Genomic DNA, 16,848 nt, shown 5'->3' with positions numbered 1-16,848 from the left:
AAAGAGAAAAAAAAAAAAAAAAAAATTACCATGCAACCCAGCAATTCCACTACTGGATATATACCCAAAAGAATGAAAAGAAGGCCTGGAGGAAATACGTGTATATCCAGGTTCATAGCAATGTTATTCATAGTAGCCAGAAGTAGAAGAAAGCCAACCATTCATGGATGGATGAATGGCTAAACAAGGCGTGTTAAACACATACAATGGAGTATTATTCAGCCTTAAAAAGGAAGGAAATCCCGACACAGGCTAGTACATGTATGAACCTTGAGGACATTACACCAAGCGAAATAAACCAATCACAAAAAGACAAACATTATATGATTCCATTTCTGTGAGGCACCTAGAGCAGTCAAATTCATAGAGACAGAAAGCTGAATGGTGGTTGCCAGGGGCTGGGGCGGGGGCGTGGAATGGAATGCTATTGTTTAAAAGATAACAGAGTTTCAGTTTTGCAAGATGAATAATTTCTGGAGATTGGTTGCACAACAATGTGTGTATACTTAACACTCTTCAACTATATACTTAAACGTGGTTAAGATGGCGAATTTTATGTTTTATGTATTTTGCTGGAAATGAAACAAGAAATTCATCTGGGGGTTTTGTTCCAATTGTGGCGCTCAGGCATAAGTGTTTTTCAAAGCTCAAGGGATCTGAAGGTGCAGCCAGGGTTGAAGGCCACCACTCTGTAAAGTGTGCCCTATGTTACACGTCTACTTCCCAGTCTCACAGAGGTGAGGTGTCCCGTGGGCTTGCACTGCCAGGAAGTGATGGAGGTGGGATCTGAACCCAAGCAGGCCCTTAGGAATAGGTCTTGTGTGGCGACATTACGTTTTATTTGTTACTTATGTCACCAGGGAAACATTTGAAGGAGAACTGTGCGCTGGACATTAGCGTGTGAATTTCAGCTCCCTGGCTCCCCCTGGTCACGCTCATCTTTACCAGAGACACCGAAAGCAAGAATCTGTCTCTCCCTCAGGGAGAAGGTTGGGCCCTTATCTATTAAATTACCTGTTAAAATAATGCCTAATGCTAATCTGGGTCTGTAGTAGTCCCAGCCAGTAGCCTTTGGGGGCAGGTCATGAGGGATCGGGAGCCAGGAACCCTCCCGTCAGGTGGGAGATGCTGAACACATCCCTCCCCTCAAACATGGTCCCCCCCACCCGGGAATGGGGCAAGAGCAAGGTGGGGATGGCTCCTGGAGCTCCCTTCTCACCTCCTGAAGGCTCTTCACACAGCCCTGAGGCCAGACCATGGGTTCAATCAGCCCTCCCAATCCCTGTGTGACTGTGGGCCAGGCACTTCATCTCTCTGACCGTGGTATCCATTACTGTGAGAAGAGGATGATGGTTGCTCCCTCCCAGGGTGGCTCGGGAGTCAGATCCATTGGGCCCATGACTCTCCTTGCATCTGCACTGGCCGTTAAGTGCTGTTTGGTAGCTACTGCTGCTGTTGGTTCTTATTTTATCCAGAAGATGGAGGTAAGACTGATTGAAACCCGCCAGCCCAGGATTTTCTTCTTTTAGGAGGATCTCTGATAGGGGTTTTGTTGTAAGATGCTTTTTTTTTTTTTTTAAAGATTTTATTTATTTGACAGAGAGAAACCACAAGTAGATGGAGAGGCAGGCAGAGAGAGAGAGAGAGAGGGAAGCAGGCTCTCTGCTGAGCAGAGAGCCCGATGCGGGACTCGATCCCAGGACCCTGAGATCATGACCTGAGCTGAAGGCAGCGGCCTAACCCACTGAGCCACCCAGGCGCCCTGTAAGATGCTTTTTTAAGCCCACAAGACAAGCAGGATACTGAAGACGTGACCTCTCCCACAGATCTGTGGTTCATTTCCCCCAGAACCAGATCCTAAGACCAGGACCCAAGCACAAGTGGCTTATGTGGAAAGTCATCCCAGAAGACACAGGTAGGGGAAGGGAAACACTGAGACGGGGAAGGGAAAGAAGCCAAACGGGTATATTATCCAGCAAGGAACGACCGGGGGCACCAGGAACTCTGGGGCCCTTTGTAGACCGGGCACATCCGAGTTATACTCCCATCCAGGGGTGAGGGGGCCGGGGTGTTTATCCAGCTGTCCCCATCAGTCAGCAGGGGAGGGCTGCTCTAAGTGGGACATCAGGTCCCTGTCTTAACTGGACTCACTGGCCACAGGAGGCCGCTAAGGCAAAGCACTACAGGAGCAGGACGGCTGGGAGTTGGGCTGGTGGCACCGAAATGCTAAGAGCTAAACGGATCTGGGTGGGACACTGCCTCTCCTCTCTCAGGGCTGAGTCTCTCTTCTGTCCCAACTGTCCTGCGATGGTGAACAAGTGATACAGCCACACCTTACAATAAGCATGGATCATTTTAGAAGAAGGGGACTTTTTTTTTTTTTTTTTTTAAAGGAGCTTATTTATCTGGCAGGATCATCAGGATTAAATGAGACAATGACAGTTAAAAACAAAAATAAAACCCTAAAAGTTACTGAGGGCTTTCTATAAGCCATTGCTTGTGTAATGACTCCATGAGACAGGCGTTGTTACCGCCCTCACTTGATGCGTGAAGGAACAGGACCACGGAGAGGTACGGCGGTCGGTTGGCCCCAAATCATGCAACAGGTGAGTAAAGGAACCAGATTTTGAACTTGGGCCATCCAGCCCTAAAATCAGGGCTCTCATCCATGCTACTATCAAGTCTAGGAAGTACACAGTGCTGGGTATGGAGCTGGTATTTACTGCAGGCTTGTTCTCTTTCAGTTAATGAAGCTTTGGCCAAACTGCTCATTTGGCCAACACTTTTCCTCCCTAAGCATTTTCACATTAGTAGCCTTTTAAAACCCCCTAGGAGGTGCCAAGGTATGAGCCTGGTCAAGCATCCTAACAGAATGGAAAGATCTCTGAGCCTCGATGAGGGTCAGAAAGGCCTGGAAATGATCCCTGATCCTTCACCAACGCGTGACCCAGCCAAGTCCCTGGCATCCTCTGTGTTTCCTTACATCAAACGCAGATCCAGGATTTCTGGCGCCCGGCTTCAACGCCTTACATCCACTATCATACTTAATCCCTTGAGCAGCCCCGTGAGGGAGGTTTTAATGTCATCCTCATCTACAGATTCGGAAATGGAAGCTAGGGGAGGTGAAGTGATTTGCCCAAAGGCAGGAGCTAGGAAATGGCAGGGCTGGGATTCCAACCCAGGACGGTGTAAACCCACAGCCAGGATTCCAGATCTCTGCAATATTGTCTCCGAAGAATAAACAAAAACATCTAGGATGACCGACCTGGACTGAAAAGAGCCTCAGCCACTGATGACTCATAGCGCTGAAAGGGTCCCATAGATTCCAGATTGGTTTCCCTCATTTTCTCGCCCCTACCCACCCTCTGCCCTCATTTTTTTCTTGATGAGAATACACGAATCCCCCTGCCTCAGGTTAAGGAACCAAAGCATCATCACATTAGAGGTATGAAATCCCAAAGGGGTGGGCAGTGATCGGGCAATCCACAACACTGGGACAGGAGATGTTGCCAAGCAGGGGTGTCGTTAGCAGAGAGGAAACCTCTGGTCATGCTGATCATCACTGTTGTCATTTATCGGATGTGCCCATGTGCCAGGCACTTCCTGCAGATTACCACCTCGTGGCCCTCTCAGGTGGGCTCCATTTTTTTTTTAAAGATTTTATTTATTTTACAGACAGAGATCACAAGTAGGCAGAGAGGCAGGCAGAGAGAAAGGAAGGAAGCAGGCTCCCTGCTGAGCAGAGAGCCCAACGTGGGGCTCGATCCCAGGACCCTGGGACCATGACCTGAGCTGAAGGCAGAGGCTTTAACCCACTGAGCCACCCAGGTGCCCAGGTGGGCTCCATTTTAATTCGCATTTCCTAGACGAGGAAACTAAGACTCAGAGAAGGGAAGGAATTTGCCCAAGGTTGTATTCCTCGTAAGCCATGGACCTGAGAACTAAACCACATCTGTTAGACCATGGAAAAGATGCCTTTTTTTCTTTTTTAATATTTATTCTTAAGTAATCTCAATACCCAACATGGGGCTTGAACTCCCAATCCTGAAATCAGGAGTCCCACAATCCACCAACGGAGCCAGGAAGGTGCCCCACCCCTACCCAGACAGAATTCCTCATCAAATCGTGGTGGGCAAAATACTAACCACTATCTTGAAATAGAGACCGCTCTCACTTTTGAATATAAGAATATATAATTATTATGATTATTCACATTTATAAAGTACTTTCCATTTGCAAATTATACTCACATCAGAAATCTGAGTCATCAAAAACGCCCCAAGAGGTGGGCATTGCTCTAACTACCATTTGGCTGATGAGCTCAGTACAGTGCAGACAGCTTAAAGAATCTGCCCAAGATTTCAGGATTCAGAAACACAGGCTGGGAACCAGGGCTCAAGTCCTAGCTCTGCCATTTTCATTCCTTCAACAAATATTTATTGAGCGTTTAATTATGGGAGTTCCAGCAAGTGACTTCACCTCTCAGGACCTCAATTTTCTCTTTGTGAAAGAGTCTTAATACCGCTCATCGAAGCTATTTCTTCCTGCATCTGAAAATGCTAGACACTTGCCTTCCTTGGCTTCCCTGCCGGGAGAGCAGGAGTGTGTGACCTGATCCTGGCCAGTGGGATTTGAAAAGAAGTCTGAGGAGGCTCCTGGGAAAGGTTTGCCTTTCAGGGATGAAATGACCCTCTTCACTGGTTGGACCTCATGGGTCGGCACTAGCAGTCTTGTGACAAGAGGCAGCAAGCCTGGGGACCAAGTCACGTGCAGGAGCTGGAGGAGCAGAAAGACGGAAAGATTCTAGAATCCTGATGGCATCCTGGAGCCATTAACCCCAAACCAGCTACCTTGGAACTTTCTGTTACAGGAAATGATGCATCTCCCTCCTTGCAGAGGCCGCTTCCAGTTTTCTCTTCCATCACTTGCAGTCCAAACTGGCAGATTGCCTGATAGGATAATCTATCCTTCAATGTTGAGGGGATTTCAATGAGATAGGGGTTTTAAAGTACCCCTAATTAGTACCTCAACCAATCAGAGTCAATCAGACTGAGATACACGCCCTGAGACTATTCCAGGGAGGGCAGATGCTCTTGGCCTGGCAAATTATACCCCTCTCTTTCCTGCTAAGAAAAGCCTGGAGGTTCTTCCAAGAAAGCGGAAACCCAGCGGTGTCCCAGGACCACAATCTTGTCGCTCTGACAGGGCCGACCCCAGCTTCCAAACAAGAATCCATCACACTGCCTTTTGCCTAATGGATTTTGATTTTCACTCCCCTGACGGTGAAGGCAAGAGCCTGTACTTTGGTTTGTCTCTGCGTTGCCAGAACATCCCATCAATTATTAACAGCGTCAGCTCCGTCTCCCGGTACTGCTATCAGGAGGAAAGAGTTGGTCTCAACTCAGCCCACCCAGTCATCGAGAAGGACTCTGCTCCCACTTATAAAAACAAGCCGCACCTACTCCTGTGTGCTAGGCACTGTGCTAAATCTTGAGAAACATGATTTCAGGATGACTCTGCAAGGAGGACCTTGTGTCTCCATCTTATAGGTGGAAGGTGAGGGCTCACAGAGGTGAACCACCTACCTGAGGCCCCAAACTGGGGAGGGGGTAGGACTGGACCTGGGATCCTGGTCTGTCCTTGCTCTAAACATACTAGATATGCTTGTTCCTGCATCCCACAACCACCGAGAAATGATCCTCCATTTGACGATCTCATTTTGGGGCCTCTGAGAAATGTCCACAGGCTTTGCTGTTCTGACAAGCAAGGCACCTAACTTGGGGAATGGATGGAGTAGGCAAAGCACAGATGATTGAAGGAGGCCAGGAACTGGGCTGCAGGCAGGCCGTGAGGAACAAGAGACAGATCCCCAAAACCCACGACACGCTGACTGACTGATGGCTTGATCCTTCATTCAGTCCACATGTTATCTGGAGATCCTCTGGGCCAGCCACCTTGATGGGTGCTGGGAACAGAGCAGTGACTATAACTCATGGAACTCACACTCTGGAGGGGGGAGGGAAAAAAAGGAAGAAAATACAACTTCAGATGGTGCTTAGAGCCTATGCAGGTAAGACTCTGAATGTGGTTTCAGAGTAAGGGGAAGGAGGATGTTTTAGACAGGGGTCTCTCACAGGAGGGCTTATGTGAACAGGGACTTGCATAAATGAAGAATGAAGAGAAACAGCTGGCAACAAGACAAGGGGGTAAAGTATTCTGGGTGGCAGGAATAGCCAGTGCAAAAGTCCTGAGGTAGGCTGAAGCTTTCCCTGTATAGGAACAGCAAGGAAGCCAGTGGATTGGAGGCCAGTGAACCAGAGGAGAGTTGAGCAGATGAACTCAGAGAGAGGACATGGGGACCGATCCAGTAGGGTCTGGTAAGCCATAGTGGAAAGTTTGGATTTTATTCTGAGTGTGGTGGGAAACCTCTCGAGGATTTTAAGAAGATGGAAAATGTGATCCAGCCTATATTTTGCAAACCTCACTCTGGCTGCATTGTGCACCATGAGTGCAGGGGGCAAAAGTGGAAGCAGGGAGACTGGGGAGAAGTCTATGACACTCGGCCACAACGGAAAGAACAATGTCTTCAAAATCACACTTGGGTTTGAATTTCTGTCTACTCCTGTTTGCCTGCTGTGTGACCTTAGGCAAGTTACTCAACCTCTCTGAACCTCCCTATTTGTAAAAGGCAGGATAATAACAGAGAGCTGGTATAAGGACCAATTGTGTTGTAACATTCCATACACAGTACATGTTTCATCAATGGTGGTCGGGATTTCTATACTGAGGGACCAATGAGCCTGCCTGCCTGTCTCCACATTTCAGCTCTGGCTGGCAGACTGTCCATCTGCCGGGAATGTGAGCTGACAGCCTGAGCCTGGGACCTGGAGAGGTCATGAAGCCCCTCCCTGTGCGCGGATTAACCCAACGGCAAGACGAGGCTATTTATTCCCAAACAGCGCCTTTTGCAAGCCTGAGCTCGGTCCCCTGTCTTGCTGCCAGACACCAACCCAAACACAGCCCTTTGCCCGCTTCTTCTCTGGAAGGGTGACTCGACCCTCCCTGGCCCCTCATTCTCATGTCTTAGGGACACGACAGGGTGAAGGGGTGGGGTGGGGGAAGAGTCCTGTTTGGGCCTAACCAGGGTGTGTGTAGGAGGAACCCTTGTCAGGCCTGGAAATAGCAAAATAAGTCTGCTGATCCTAAGCCGGTTAAGGGTGAGTGACTGTCTTAAGAGGGAGGCTTTCTGGACACAAACCCTAGGGCAGGATTACGGTCAGAGGCAGACCACAGAAGAGGAAACCAGGCCTAGAAATCTCTACATCCTCTTGGGGTTTGCCAGGGAAGAGGGAAAATGTTCAGGCCTCCGTCCACTTCCTTCCAGCCACCCCCTCCTGCCTCTATTCTCAGAGGCCTCTCCCCAAGCTGCCAGATCTGGGAAAGGGACCCCACAGTGTCCCCTTCAGACCCAGCCTTACAGGTGGATCTTCAGTGAGGGGCCACCTCAGCCAGGGGGATCCCAGAAGGAGAGGCTAGCGGGGGCACGAGGCCGCCCAAGCACATACATGATGTTGGTGTCCACGCTTCCTCCTGCCTTTTTTCTTTTGCCACGAACACATTGACCTGCCTGTCCACCCCATCCCCACCGCTCCTGGCCCCACTCTTTCAAAGTGTTCAACATGTCTTCCTGACATGGCAGTCCTGGATATGACATCAACACTTCTCTTTTCTGGCTCCCCCTGGGCCTCACACAACCTCTTTGAGAGCACCAAACACACAGTGTTGCCATTTACTCCCAACGCCAGCGCGCTGGCCGCCTGAAGACAGGTCCCATCTCTCTGAGCCCTTCCCAGAACCCAGCCTCACACAACAGAGCCGCTCATCAACCACTGACCCCCTTCCCTGGTCTGGCCCCCCCCACCCCGAGTCTGCCCTGGGCCGGCATAGCCTCTGCCTTTCCCCACAGCACACTGGACCCCTAGGTTTGATCTAAGCCTTTTTGCCTCCTTCTGCTTCATTTTTTCATGTTGCCTCATTTTTCTGTCTTATTTCAAAATTTACATCCTCTTCCGACAGCCAAAGCATCTTTACAAGCTGCACCAAATCATTCTTGGAATAAACTCACGAAAGAAAGAAAGAACAAACCAGGGGTGACCCTTCGCCCACAAGCATCCACAGCCAGCTGTGTGCGTCACATATGCACACATCCACCCCTCAGAGTTCCTTTGCCTCATTTTTCTTACTGATGTTGAAACTGCCTGACGGTATCTGTGTCCTCCAAGCCCGTCTGTAAGCTGCTTTTATTCCTTCCTGGGGCAAAGTAGGGTTAAAAATACAGGGATAAGTATTAGAATCGCACATGACCCCCTCCCACCTGGGTCTAGGACTCCACAAGGGAGCATTATGTATACAGACCAAACTCAACTCCATCCCAGCAAGGCTTTAACGTCCCTCTGTGCCTTCTTACTCAGTCTACCCTCTTGCTGTGGGAGTTGACATCTCTGCAAATCCTCTTCTCCAACAGAGGATACAGAGTGTTTAATCATCAAGGGATGAGGTAACTGGTAACTGGTGCAAACAGAACAGTCGCAGGGGGTTGGTCCTCACCTCTTAGGTCTGGGCCAGAGCCCCACCCCCTTTCGGGTCTTCTTATTTGGGAACTAAGCCAGAGACCCCCAGCGGTGGTCATCAAGCGGGGGACTCAAGCAGAGCCCCCAGTGCAATTGCCTGCAGATAGATCCCAGACTCACCTTGGCAGCTACGGAAGAATTGGGCTTCTCCAGGAGGTCCCAGAGCTTTTTCCTCTTCTCTGCGCAGCACGTGTTATCGAACTCCTCCCCCTCCCGCTCCCGCAGGGTCTCAGCCTCCCGCTTGAGCTCCTCGTTCATCTGCTCCTTCTTCTGGTGGTAGCGGGCCTGGCAGCAGGACTCCAGGTAGATTTCGTCGATGCCCCAGTAGTCAAGCTCTTGGCTGAAGCTCAACGCGCACATCTCCTCCATCATGTGCAGCCGCCCAGTGCGGTAGAAGTTGAGGATGGAGGTGAAGGCGCCTGGATGGCGGTCAAAGAAGTACTCGTTGTCGTCGAGGCTGTAGTCGTCGCACACCTCGAGCAGCGAGTCGTGCGTGTTGCAGTCGCGTAGCTTGCCCAGCCGCGTGCGGGGCAGGCGGTCCAGGGTGCGCCAGAGCACCTCGTGTGCCAGACCCCCGACGTTGAGGCGGACACGCCTCGAGCACGCCTTGCTGCGCACGATCTCCATGGGCTCGGGCGGCAGCGAGCTGGTGGAGCGGGAGCCATGCTTCGTCATGCCCGCCGGCATCGCTGGTCCGGCCACCCCCGCCCCCCCTGCCCCCCCAGGCCGCTATCACTGGACGGCAAGGCCGGCCGCTGCGGGGGAGGGGGGCAGGGAGCGCTGTGGGCTGCTGGGGGTGCAGGGGACTGCACCTGCACGCGTCACGGCCGTCTTCTCACCTCCATCCTGACCGCTGCAAGGCAGGAAGCGGACGCAGGTCAGCAAACAGGGAGCTGGGCGCAGCCCCTCCCCACCTCTCCACGGGGGCCCCAACTGGCTTTGACCTTCCCGGTACTTAAGCGGCTCAGGACTTGGGGGGCGGGGTGGGGGGGTTGCTGAACGACTTGGCGCTGTCCCTCCCGCCGGTGCTGAAGTCCGCCCCACCCCATGGGTGGAGGGAGGGGCGGCTCTTCGGGGCGGGGAGAGGGCCCCCAAGAGGCGCTCCGGGGATCCCGGAGGCCCCACCCCGGGTTTCTGCAGCTCAGGACCGACCCAGCCGCCCGGGGCGCTGTCCTCCCCGTCGAGTGCTGAAACTCGCTTCTTTCTGGGTCTCCCCGTCGAGTCCCAAACCAGGCCCCACAATGGGCAGAAAAGGGCGCTGTATGAAAAACTTTTTTTTTTTTTAAAAGAATTCTCATCTTTTCTTTCCCTCTGCTTCGAAATAATTAGAATTTGAGTTCTAGGGGGTGGCAGCGGGTTTGGTTTTTCTAAACCTTGAAAGAGTTGGGGGGAATTCTCGGGGGAATTGCTGCTGCCCACCTGTCGGAGGTCACAACTGACAGGGTGGTCAAAGACAGCCTCGCTCGGGAGCGACCCCTCTCCCTAAAGCACGGGAGCATCTCTTGAGGTCGCTCCGGTATCTAAGTGAGCCCTGAAAGATGCAAAGCCAAGATCTGCGCGGAGTCCTGACCCTCCCTCTGTGACCCCTACTCCACACCGGGAGGGGCGCGCAGAGTCCTACGGATCAACCTGCTCCATCCTTCCTTTTCTCCTTCCCCGCCCCCTCCCCCCCTCCTCGCTCCTCTCCCGCGATGGCTTTTTATAACTCCGGGTTCTGCGCCTTTCCCGGTGCTTGGAAGGGAATGGGTGGGGGAGGTGGGAGGCGGGGAAAGGAGCTGAATTTTCTGGCCTTTTCAAAACGTGCCCTCCTCCCGCCGCGCGCTGGTGATTTCGGGGGCTGCCCTAAGCCCCCCAGCATGTGCTGACGCCCTCTCCCCTCGTGCCTCCCTAGGCCCCAACCCTTGCCCGAAGAATTCCCCCCACCATAATATCCCCCCACCCACTCCCCCACCCCCCGCCTGAAGCCGCGGAGCCCGGGTAGACCAACAGGCCGAACCGCGGCAACCGAGTCCCCTTCCTCTGTTCCTCTGTGTCCCCGCCGCTGGCCGCGCGCCTCAACACTCACCCCCTGGGCGGCCGCTTCCCGGGGCCAGGGAACGCGCATCGCCCCGGCCGCCCGGGCGCCCCCGCCCGCGGGCAGCGGCGGACCCGGGGCCGGGCCGGGCCCGGCCTACGCCGGCCGGGCAGGCGACGCGCTAGGGCTGCAGGCGCCGCGGAGCCGGGGCGCCCTCTCTGAGGCTGGGGGCGCGGGCGAGCGCTGGGGGCGCGGGTGGCAGGTCCGCGATCGGGCGGCGCCTCCCGCTCCACCTCCTCCTGCTCCTGCTCCTGCTCCCGCGGCGGCGGCGGCGGCGGCTGCTGCTTGAGCGAGATCAACAAGTCGAGGCTGAGCTTAGGCTCTGCGCTGGCTGCGATTCTGTCCCGCACTTCGGAGCGCCGAGAGTCGGGCACCGAGGCGGGACGGCGCCACCTGCGGGTCGGAAGCGTGCGCGCCGCTTAACTCCTGCCTGCCCGGCCCAGCCTCCAGGTGAGGATGCGGGCGGGCTAGGGCTTTGAGAGGAGCTGCACCTGGCGGCCCGGCCCTTCCCACCTGGGCTCCGTTTCCCGGCTGCCGCGCAATCCCGCCTTCCTTTGTCAGGTGAAGAAGGTGGGGGTGAGCGCCTACTCTGTGTGAGGCACTAGGATAAACGGCTGAGAAACAGCTGGGAATCAGACACAAATGTTTATTCCTTGGAGAGCTGGCTGGAGACTGACAAAAACCAAGAAAGTCAAAAGATATGTCCGAGATGATAAGCGCTGGGGGGATAAGGAAGCAGAAGAGAGGGATAGAGGCGGGGGTGCAGTGGGGGCAGATTGCAATTTTAAATAGCCCTTGCTTTCATGTGCTTCCAAGCTAGATTCTCAAATCGAATTGTAGGATGGAATTCTGGATTCTAGTGGAGGAAGGTGGACAATGAAGTCGATCAACAGAGAAATGGGCAATATGGCAGTTGGTGGGCAAGGGCTAAGACGAAAAACAAAGTAGGGTGGGGGAAGAGAGAGTGAGGGGTCAGCTGGTCTATAGAGCCCGGTGATTTATTCATTCGTTCATGTTACCTTGAGCAGCTGGTTATTGAGAGTTTACTGGGTGTCTGGCCCTGTGCCAGGCTCGGTAAAGGTACCGTCCTCCCCTGGAGCTTCTGTCCAGTGGAGGAGACAGAATCCATCAAATAATCTCTAGAAATGAATACAGAACCAAAGGATTTACCTGAAGAGGTGAGCAAGGCTTCCCTAAGGATGCCATAGTTGGGCCTCATGTTCACTTATTTATTCTTTCAAATACATATTTACTGCTGACGAGTAAATAGGTGATTGGGATACACAGTAAGCACCCTGCTTTGGATGAGAAAGCTGTGGCTAAGCCACAGGGCCCCTTCCCCTCTCTGACCCTTTTCTTCATTTATAAAACAAAGAGATTCATTTCCATAGTGTTGCACATTATATACGTATTATATACATAATATTATGTGTACATATACAATTATATACATACTATTAACATAAAATATAGGTACATATATGTATATTTTATTTTTTATATTTACCTTTAATATTTAAATTTTATATTTAAAATATTAAAATATATTTAATAAAATATACAAAAATTATATATATATATATATATTTTTTTTTTTTAAGTAGGCTCCGTGCCCAGCATGGAGCCCCCCAACACACGGCTTGAACTCATGACCCTGAGATCAAGACCTGAGCTGAAATCAAGATTTGGGCCCTTAAAAGACTGAGCCACCCAGGTGCCACAATATTACTATATTTTTTGAAGTCTGTTCACTTCTCATCACCTCCATCATTATGGTCCTTGTCCAAGATGTCATCATCTTGTGGGTAGAAGCCAGAGATGCTGCTAATCATCCTCCAGGGCACAGGATGGACACTCACGATAAATAATCCTCCTGTTCTGAATGTCAATAGTGCCAAGGTTGAAAAACCCTAGATTAATAGAAGGCAAAAGAATTTGCTGGTCTGGAAATGCTATTCTTTCAACCACGACTTAGTGAGCACCTACTATATGCCAAACACTACTCTTAGACACTGGAGATATAGTGAGAAGAATAAAACAAGCAATCCCCATGCTCTTGGACTTACATTCTGGCGGGGAATACAGTTAGTAAACAAGTTAAATAAAGAAATCTGATCACTAAGATTGTGATAAATGCCATGAAGAAAAGTAAACAAGAGGAAGTGCAGAGCATATCTGGGAGAGGCGCCAGCAACTTTAGACAGGGTTGTCAGACAGGAAGTCTTCCAGGAGGAGGTGATATATCTAAGCTCAGAACCTCAGAGCAAGGAGAGGAAAACCATGTGAAGTTCTGAGGAAGGGGTATAGGCCGGGGAGCCAATGAAAGCAAAAGCTGTAAGATGGAAATGACCTTGGGAAGGGAGGTTAGAGAGGTAGACTGGACTAGGCCATGCAGAGCCTTGTTGGAATTTTATTCTCAAGGTTATAAGGAATGAGTTTGAGTTTCTTCTAATCCTGATGGGAAGCCATGACAGAGTTTTAAGCAGGGAAGTCCCACATGCTGATATGTTCTGTGAGGTGAGCAGCTGTGTGCATTATGGAGTACTGGGGGGGGACAAAGATGACAGCAGGAAGACCCCTCATGAGGCATCTGCAGCTGTCGGGGCCAGAGGTGAAGGGCTGAGGCTGGGATGGTGGTGGTGGAGATGGCAGGCAAGGTCACAGACACAAGGCTCAGGCAGGAGATTGATTCTTCCCCAAGCCCCAAGAGAATAGTGCTAGATATTCCTTGTCATTTGGATTCTTTCCTCTGGGTGGCCCAAGTCCTGCAAAGTTGGGTTCCAGATTTAGATAAAGAACATCTAGATACATCTGGATCTTGGAAGTACAGACAGTGGGAATAGCTCTGTCTCTCTCTGTTTCCCCAGGCTCTGCACAGCATGCAGCTGAGAATTTTTACTTTCTGAATGAAAAGACTGTAACTATTTGAAAACATCTCGCCTTCATTTCCTAGAATTTTCTGCCATCGTAAGAGGAGAGACTTAAAAGCAATTCAGGGGAAAGTACAGCCCAGAGGTTGAGATACTGAGTCCTGACAATGTCATTAGAGTTTCTGGATCTAGTTATGCCTCAAGGCATTGCCCCTGGGTTTTCCAGCTGTGTGAGCTAGTAAATTCTCCCTTTTTATCTAACCCAGATTGAGTTGTGATGTTTTCCTTTATGTCCCAAAGAGTCCAACTGATACAATTCTTTCTCCACAAACCAAAAGTTTACCATCTCCTTATAATGTACTTACAAGAAACAGGGGTAACACAAATGAACTTCTAGGAAACAGGGCAAAAAGAATAATAAAATTCAGAATGTTTTACAGAGAAGCCCCCTCCCCCCGCCCCTGTAAGTGTTCAAGTATAACCATGTCATTTTATAGACGGGAAAAATTAACAGCTCATCAAGGAGAACAGTACCCCAAAAGTCAACCAGAGCGGGGGGGGGGGCAGCTGAGGGCTGGTTCCAGGTCACAAACCATATTTATTGAGGCCCTCTCGGCAGACTTCCTGCCCAGAGGTGTTGAGATTTTTTACCTGAGGCTGAGTGATACCAAGTTAACCCAATTCACCCCTATAAATACAAGTGAATCCCTTCTCAACTGTGGTAGCAAGAGATGTATCCACTTGAAGTCAGTTTTTTCTTTCTTAAACTCCATAATACCAGCTATCCCTTACTTAAAATCCCACTAAGTGTCCTCAAGTTTCTTGGCACTTCCAGGCACGGAACGAGAAGTTCCCCTCTCCCCTCTCCCTCACAGACCCCTGGGAAGGAATAACTGCTTTATGAGGTAGTTACAGGGACACCCAAAGGCTCAAGGGAAATCATTGACATCTCTGAGTGGATGTCACTCAGGACAACTCCTCTTTGCTGTGGCCTTGCCCAAAGTTCCAGCAGCCCCGGGGGATTTTCCATCAGCTTGGACTCCAGTCTTCTCGCCTGCTTCTCTTTTGTCACACCCAATAATAATAATCATAATCACAAATAAAAGGAGGCTCATGGTAAAATCTCCCCCCCCAGAGTTGCTGGGGAGTCTGAGATAATACATACATAGTGCTTAGCACCCATGCCTAACACTAGGAAGTGCACACTCATATAACATAGTAGCAACAGCCACAATAGTAACGGCCAACACTGAGTGGTTACTCTATACCAGACACTGTACTAAATGCTTTGCATGTATCTGACCTCATTTAAGATTCTTTCAAGCTCTCTCACCCTTGGGCTGAATATGCTAATATAAAGACCTACTTGCTGTTGGATGGTCCTTGAGTGACCAGATGTCTGATTCTAGTATCCATCCCATTCTACTCTAGCCTGATGAACTTCATCAAGCCCTGGGTTTCCTGGGCCAGCTTCCTGGTAAAGGGTGAGCCTGGTTTTCTTACCAACTCAAATATTTATCTGTTCTTCTTCCATCTTTTGCCCACTACCTACCCATCAGTCCAGCCATCTATTCAACCATCCATATACTATCCAACCATATAGCCATCAAATTATCCAACTGTACACCCAACCATTTATCTACCCATTTATCTACCAATCTATGTACCCACACAACCATCTTTCTTTCCATTCATTTACATATTCTATCCACTACCCATCTTTCCACCCATTCATACACCCTCCAACCATTTATCCATCCACTACCTATTCATTTATTTACCCATTCATCTACCCACTCACCCATATACCCAATTACCTACCCACCTAGTTACTCATTCACTTATCCATCCACCTATCCATGCATCTACTTACTTACTCATTCCTCCCCCCACACAGTTATCCAGACCAAATACTCATGCATCTGTCCACCGCTCACCTACGCCCTCATCTGTCCGCCCATCCGTCCACCCACCCACTCACTGGCCATCACTCTCTTGGCCACCACTCACTCATCTTCTACCTACCATTTTAGAGTTTGTTATGACATGTATTGCTCTGTGGTAAGCTCCAGCTCCCTTCCTGGGAGGAAATATGGGTGCCCCCGAGGGTCCCACAGAAGGAGATAGGTAAACCTGCACATAGTCCATCAAACCCTTTTGTAGCCTGGACTTTGCCAAAGCCATCGACTCCCAGGGTCTGCAGCCAAAAAATGATGAAACACAGGGCATGGATGGATTGAGGCATGAGCTTCCAGCAAAGCAATTAAAAGTAAAGTAATATTTCTTCCCCGCAGATGGCCTGGGAACTCCAAGATGTGATGGAAAAGGAGCAAGTCAGCAAAAGGAGGAAATCAAAGCTACAGAGATTGGGAGCAAATGAACTGATTCCTGTAAGATAACATTTCATTGACGTCTAGCTCCCCTGCCCTTTGGGAACTGATATCTTTTCTACCTTCTCTCCACTGCCCTTGTCCACCTCTTCCTGGTCTCATCTGACTCCTCTCTGATCTTCCTCCCCTAGTTTTATCCTTCCTCTAACCCAACCTCCCCACAGCTACCGGGGTAGGCTTTAAACAGAAGTCTGGCCATGTCACTCCCCTGCTGATAAAGCTTCATGACTCCTTGCCATCCAGGATGAAAGACAAACTCGCCCACAATGAGGAAAAGACCACTTGTTCACTTAGTGTGTATTTCCTGAGCACCTACTATGTGTCAAGCTTATGTTGCATGCTGGGAATGAGGGGGTGGTTAAGCTAACCTTCCCTCCTGGAGATCATATTCAACTGGGAGGCATAAACAGAGACATTTAAAAATAATCTGATATTGATCATTGCTGAGAAGGAAATAAGAAAAGTATGAATGTCAGAACAACAGAAAGGAGGGAGGAGGGATGCTACAGGTGAATGATGAATCAGAGTAATCCGCAAGCCATAAGAGAGCAAGGGGAAGGGCATTCCAAGCTAAAGGTAGAAGGGAGAGTAGGTCCAAAGGCCCTGGGGCAAGAGGGTTGAAGGAGATGGAAGGTGGTGGGTGTGGCCATAGCAGACTAAGTGAGGAGGGCAAGAGTGGTCCAAGAGGGACTAGGAGAGAAAAACAGAGAAGAGAAAAATAACGTAGGTGAGGCCTGTGGAGCGGTGTTTGGGTTTTATGTCAAGAGCCTTGGAGAGTCTTAAGCAGGGAATAGCTGATTTGATTTTTACCTTTAGGATGTAAAAGGGTATTTTAAAGACTTCTGAGTTCTCAGTTTCTGCTGTGGCCTCAGTCTTCACTCTGA

At 50.3% G+C, this 16,848-nt stretch overlaps 1 protein-coding gene across 1 annotated transcript in view; it reads right to left on the bottom strand.

Annotated features, from left to right (window-relative positions):
- The window catches only part of KCNB1 (potassium voltage-gated channel subfamily B member 1), a 100,864-nt gene extending 89,517 nt beyond the window's left edge, over positions 1–11,347 (bottom strand). Inside the window, exons 1-2 of the mRNA XM_045082104.1 lie at positions 10,696–11,347; positions 8,751–9,483 (exon numbers count right to left, since the gene is read on the bottom strand). Coding sequence (XP_044938039.1) covers positions 8,751–9,317 — 567 coding nt within the window. The 5' untranslated portion in view covers positions 9,318–9,483; positions 10,696–11,347. The remainder of the gene's footprint in view (positions 1–8,750; positions 9,484–10,695) is intronic.
- Positions 11,348–16,848: the final 5,501 nt, after the last annotated feature.

This window comes from Mustela putorius, unplaced genomic scaffold (genome assembly GCF_011764305.1).
Source record: "Mustela putorius furo isolate JIRA1106 unplaced genomic scaffold, ASM1176430v1.1 tig00000592_pilon_pilon_pilon, whole genome shotgun sequence".
Taxonomy (NCBI): domain Eukaryota; kingdom Metazoa; phylum Chordata; class Mammalia; order Carnivora; family Mustelidae; genus Mustela; species Mustela putorius.
This window is presented reverse-complemented; position numbering and strand designations above follow the sequence as displayed.